Here is a 6,000-nt window from a genome sequence, read left to right as displayed (position 1 = left end):
GCGGCGGGGGCGGGGAGCGGCGAGCGGCGCCGGCCCCTTCGTCGCCGTCGCCTTCCCCCTTGAGGGCGGCGGGGGGGCGGCGGCGGCGGCGGGGCTGGTGCCCCCGGCGGTCCGCGCCGCCGCTCGGGGCCGCGGGGCTCCGGCAGCGCCGTGCGGGGCAGGGCGGGGCGGGGCGGGGCGGGGGCCCGCGCGCGCAGGCGGCAGGCGGGCGCGCCCCCGCGCCCCGCGCGCGCCCCCGCGCCCCGCGCACGCCCCCGCGCCCCGCTCGCACGCACCCGCGCGGCGGCGGCGGCGGCGGCCCCCGGCCCCCCGCAGCCGCGGCCGGCGGGGAGGCGGCGCCCGGCGGGGCTGCCCCATGGTCTTGCGGGGGCCGTGGGGGAGCCGCGGGGGCCCCGGCGCGGCGCTCGCCCTCCTGCGCGCCCTCCGCACTAGGATGTTGCGGCAGGTCTTGCACAGGGGGCTGGGGACGTCCTTCTCCCGGCTCGGCCACTTCGTCGCCAGCCACCCGGTGTTCTTCGCCTCGGCGCCCGTGCTCATCTCCATCCTGCTGGGCGCCAGCTTCAGCCGCTACCAGGTGGAGGAGAGCGTGGAGCACCTCCTGGCCCCCACGCACAGCCTGGCCAAGATCGAGAGGAACCTGGTGGACAGCCTCTTCCCGGTGAACCGCTCCAAGCACCGGCTCTACTCCGACCTGCAGACGCCGGGGAGGTACGGCAGGGTGATCATCACCTCCTTCCGCAAGGCCAACATGCTGGACCAGCACCACACCGATCTCATCCTCAAGGTAACCGCGCCGGCGCCCCGGCCCCGGCCCCCGCCGTGCCCGCACCTCCGAGCCGCCCCCCGCAACAGTTGGGACGCCCGGCCCGGCTCGGAGCCGAGCGGAGCGGAGCGGAGCGGAGCGGGGGCCGCTGCCTCCTTCCTGCGCCCTGCCTCGCTCGCCTCGCCTCGCCTCGCCCCGGGTGATGCTGCCCACCAGCACCGCTGCCCCGCTCCAACTTGCCGAGCACTTGGGCGCCGGGGATGCTCTGGGGGTGCTGCATGCGGGCATCCCCTTCCCTTCCTATCCCTCCCCATTCCCTTCCCATCCCTTCTCATCCCTTCCCATCCTTTCCCATCCCTTCCCATCCCTCCTCATCCCCTTCCCATCCCTCCCCATCGCACGGTGCCCCGGAGCAAAGCGCCCAAAGGAGACGCCCCACTCCTCGCTCCCGGCCCCCCGTGGCGCTGCGGGTGGCTCGGGGAGGTGAGGAGCGCCACGGCCACCCCAATTCCCCCGGCAGCGTCCCCCCGTGTCACTTTGAGGGCTCTGGGCGTGCGAGTACCTGGCAGGACGGCTCGCCGCACCGTGTGCCATAACATGTCGGCAACCTGCGTGTGCCCGAGCTGGTGCACCAGCTTGCGCCGGAGTAGTTTGGAAGGGGTTGGGAAGGAGAAGCGAAGAGGACGGATGCAAAAACCGGGTGTTAAGAGGGTCGGGTGCACGGAGGGAAAGGGTGCCGAACGACCAAACACACACAGAGAGGTAGAGGTGTGGCTGGCTCAGCCCGGCACGTTTTCCCTGTTGCTTTACGGAAACCCCAGAGGCTCGGCATGGCTTTTATTTTTCCCCTTTTTCCTTGAATGTCAGGCTGTCAGACCCTGCAAAAGCCAACACTAATTCTTCTTAATAGCTTCAGGGAGTGTCTCCTCTCAAATGACCAAAAAAAAGAAAAAAAGGTGCACATACCGCTTGTGAGAGACTTTGGGGAGATGTCGCTCTTTACTAAACAAGGAAATAACTGTTAGAGTGGATTTATTTCTCTTCTATTTCCACCGTAGCCACATGCAGGACTGTAGCACAGAGCCACTTGCTGTTTTCCGCTTCTCTTTTCTTGCTGTTAACGTGTTACCCAACGGTAATCAGCAGACAGATCTAACGAGCACAGGCTGGCTGAGCACAGGCACAGAAACGGTACCGGCGAACGAGAAAACTCCAGAGAAACGGTTTTCATTCCTTCGTTTTCCTGTACCGCGGATTGCATTCGCATCCAGTGTATGCACATTTACTCAGTCACAGGACAGTAATGATAATGGATTTTTTTCTCTGTACTGCTTTCTCCAGAGATCTGTAGTTTTATCGATAGCACAGTGACACACAAATAAATGTTGCTCTGAATCCCTCCACAAGCAAACTTCTGCATAAGATTTATCATATCGGCGGAAGAGCTATAACTTAGAAAGTTCTGTCAGTGTTTAATGCTGCCTCATTTTTAACAGACAGAATTTGCCAACAAAATGATTATTTTTCATTTAGTGAGATAATGAACGGCATTGCCATTTGACTGTTTACTCATACTGTTAATCTGACATTGTCAGGCGTATTTGATGCATTATTTCCAACTCTTTACTTATCTAATTAATTCCAGTGTGCCTCGTGCAGAACAGATTATGGCCTTTGTCCTGAATGTTTTTCTGTTTGCGGGCAGAGCCGGGCTCAGGCAGCTGCCCGTCCAACCTCGTGGATGGCCCAGCGGGGTCGAAACCCAGCGAAACAGGAGGGAGAGCTCCCAGCTCCCAGTATTGTTATGCTGGTGGTGATGCAGGGCTACATCATTCTGTGTCAGCAGGACTCACCGAGAGAAGGAGGAAGGGAAAAGGTGTCCATCAAGGTTTTCCTATGCGTATCCGGCTGCACGGAGGGCAGAGAGGAACGAAGGCATCTGCAGCGTGCCCCCTGCCCCCAGCCCAAAGCCAGCCAGTGCTGCTCCGCAGATGGACCGGGGGCGATCCCACCTGCACGCCTCTGAATGCTGCCATGGGGGTGCAGTCAGGGCAGAGAACCCCCCAGGCAGCATTTACTTCCCTTTCCCCTTCAGGGGAAGGATGACCTCCCCAGGGAAGAGCTTTTGCTGTAGAAGAGGCCTCGTCTCCTCCCGTAGGGCTCTTGCTGCATCTCCACCCGCTCGCAGGTGGACGAGAGACCCAAGGTAGCCTCAGGCAGGCACCGGCTGCTCTTGCAGCACCCTTTCTAGGTTCCCTTGCTGGCCATATCCTACATCACCAGCCACGGAGGGGAGGGAACGAGCCTTCACCGTTACTGCTACCCTGGTCGCATGGAAGGGGAAGAGAAGGAGATTTTCTCTGGCTACGGCAGAGGAAGAAGTGAGCTTCCATTATCATCCCCCCGGTAAAGAGTTATGCGGGTTATGCAGTTTTGGGGTCTGAGCAGTTAGAGCTTAGTGGCACTGTCAAAAGTTAATCAATCTAGTATCCTAATTAATGAATTGGTTATTATAATAACTTCTGTGGTGGCTTCTTCAAAATACCCTGGTTGGCTTAGTGCAGTTCCTAATGGACTGGCTGTCAGCCCAAGAAGCTGTCAGCTGCCACAGCTGTGCAGCACCCCGCTGGCTGGCCAGGTAGAGATTTAGGAAAGGGCCCAGACCCCAGGCAGCACTCCCCAGGCAAGAGCAGTCATGGGGCACAGCATGCCTGTGCCAGTGTGGCATTGGCTGCCCACCCGGCAACGGCACATCTTGCTGGACACGCAAGCTGCTCCATGGAAGGTCTCTCCTGCTAATTAGCAGGGAGGCATGTGGCTGCCTGCTAGCATAGTTCTGGCTTGGAGGCGATGCCGAGTACCGTTTTTGTTTGTATAAAAGTAAATCTCCATCCGTAGTTCTCATAACTCCCCGTAAATGCTTATAGTGTTTCTGTGCCTGCCATCCGTTGCGTTTCCAACTGTCCTAGCCATCTGCAGAAGAGAGGAAGGGGAGAAACCTAAACATGTCCTGGAATGGATGGTCCAAGAGAAGCCTCTAGAGAGTCTCGAATATGCAAGAGATGCATCCTGGGGCTGGGATGTGCTGGAGGGCAGTGGTGACACCATGCTCGCTGCTCCACCTGCTCTACAGCTGCGCACAGGGCAGCTGCATCCACTGCTGTCCAAGTGCAGGACCTCTTTCTTCCTCAAGATTTCACTCTGCCAAGAGAAAGAGAGAGAGGAAGTATGAACACTCAGCTGAAGAAAGTCTGCTGTTACCCTTGTATTTCCAAGAAGTGCTTGGAGAAACAAAAATAATTTTGGATATTTGGTGTGAACCATTGCGCAAAAGTTCAAATGCTAGTGTAAATTCTGTACAGCTCATCTAAGCCTAGAATCCAGCCTAAAAATAGCGTAAGAGCAGCCCCCTGCCAGTTCATTGCGATATTTCCACTTGCAGCTAGAAACTTGGGAGGTTGAAGGCACACAGACCGGCTGGAAATATGGACCTAGCCAGATGTTTTGAAGCCCTGAAAACGTATTCTGACTTAGCCAGGATTTGAGACATTTTGAGCCTGTTTGTTCCTCCATAATTAGAGCCATTTAACTGCATTGTACTACAATAGACTTTTTTTTTTCGTAATGAAAGCTTTCTTTTTTTGCAGGGTAGACTCTCTTCTACTTATATTATTGTGTTTTTAACATTAACACAGTACTAATATTTTTTAGCAATAACTCTACTTATGATGCACAGATGAAAAGGGAATGAAATGTGACATGCCTTCCTAAAAGGGATTTTATTTACAGTTTGCCTAGACAAAAATGTGTAGTTGAAGGCTTATTTCTTTGAAAGAAACTGTCCTAACTACATATTTTCAGACAGTGCTTACACATTGCCTCTCTCCTATGAACTGGCCATCAATGTGTCTAGTTCACTGATTAAATACCTATTTGCACGTGCAAGCAAATACTAAAATATTCATGTATAAGCACACATTTATTTAAGCACTGCATAACTTCTGATTATTGCAAAGCAAGACAGTCAAACTTCAAATTTTTGCAGACCTCATACTTGTTTGGGTTTCTTTTCCTCTCTCTGCTCCCTAATTACTATGTCTGCCCATGTGTGTGCCTGCATGCTCTGTCCGCAGGCCTTCCAGATTTCCTCATTTATTTTCTACGTGTGAGGAAACTCGTGGAGGAACCAGCTATATTTATGTTCCTGTGTTTGTGGTATTTCTAATTGCTTTGCTGTAGTAACATGGCACGCTGAAGCCATTGTTTTCAAAGCTGGTAGAAGTCAGTGCTGGCCGTAGCAGAGCTGAAGGCTGGGGCTGGTGCAGCTCTGACTAGCGTAAGGCACCCAACCCTGCATTTTAAAACTTAAGGTACTTCAGAAGGCCTGGAGGCAGCCAGCCAGCTGTGGATCTAGCAATGTATATAGTAGTCTTCACCTTCTCTGCATAGCTTCAGCACTAACAGTGCTTCTAGAGAAATTGTCAGCAAAACAAATAGTGCATTTTGCTAGGAAAAAAAAAAAAAAAAGGATGAAGTCATGTCTTCAGAGCAAGGTTGTAAGACGAGGGGAAGAGTCCTAATACAAGAAAAACAAGGGCGTGAAAGCAGCAGAAGTGCAAGCCTGTTGTCATAGCAGCACAATGCTGCAGGGCTAAAACGTATCTTATGCGAAAACAGATGAGAATTAAGATACGCAGGTGAGATCCAGGCACAGCCAGGGAAGAGGGATGGCCAGTGGCATGCCGCGGGGAGGCATGTGCAGCAGCCCCCAGTCGCTTCAGGTCCTGCCTCCCGCAGCACAGTGTGCGAGGGACAGGTTCCCTTGAGGGGTTGTCACCCCTCCAGAGGAGGGACCAGAGCTCAGGGGACACCATGCGTCACGGCCACCAGGGACCAGGCAGTGCTGCAGGGATGCAGTCGGCTAGAGCAACCAAGCTGGGGCTTCCCGAAAGCTGTGAGTTGAAGAAAAGCCCTGAAGTTGGGGTGTATGGGAGAACCCCCTCATTCCTGCTGGGAGAGAGGACAAGGGGCTAAGTCGCTGATGAACTTGATGGGCTGTGTGCTTGTAGCTCGTGAGGTTTTCTGCAACGAGGTAGGGGCCACCCATCACACCGCTGCTGGAGGAGCCCTTCATACGAGCTTGCACTGCATCCCCAGTCCCCTCGAGAGGTGCTGTGAGGACTGAAGGGTCTTCATGGAGAAGGGTAGCTCTGTGGAGGACACCGGTGGATCTAATG

General features: G+C 55.0%; 1 protein-coding gene across 1 annotated transcript in view; it reads left to right on the top strand.

The window, feature by feature from the left end:
* The first annotated feature begins 285 nt into the window (after positions 1-285).
* The window catches only part of PTCHD1 (patched domain containing 1), a 43,309-nt gene continuing 37,594 nt past the window's right edge, over positions 286-6,000 (top strand). The window contains exon 1 of the mRNA XM_080564656.1: positions 286-784. Coding sequence (XP_080420782.1) covers positions 356-784 — 429 coding nt within the window. The 5' untranslated portion in view covers positions 286-355. The remainder of the gene's footprint in view (positions 785-6,000) is intronic.

This window comes from Anser brachyrhynchus, assembly GCF_964034855.1.
Source record: "Anser brachyrhynchus genome assembly, chromosome: 1".
In the NCBI taxonomy this organism is placed as follows: Eukaryota; Metazoa; Chordata; class Aves; order Anseriformes; family Anatidae; genus Anser; species Anser brachyrhynchus.
The sequence above is the reverse complement of the archived record's forward strand: the minus strand, read 5'-3'. Positions and strand labels throughout refer to the sequence as shown.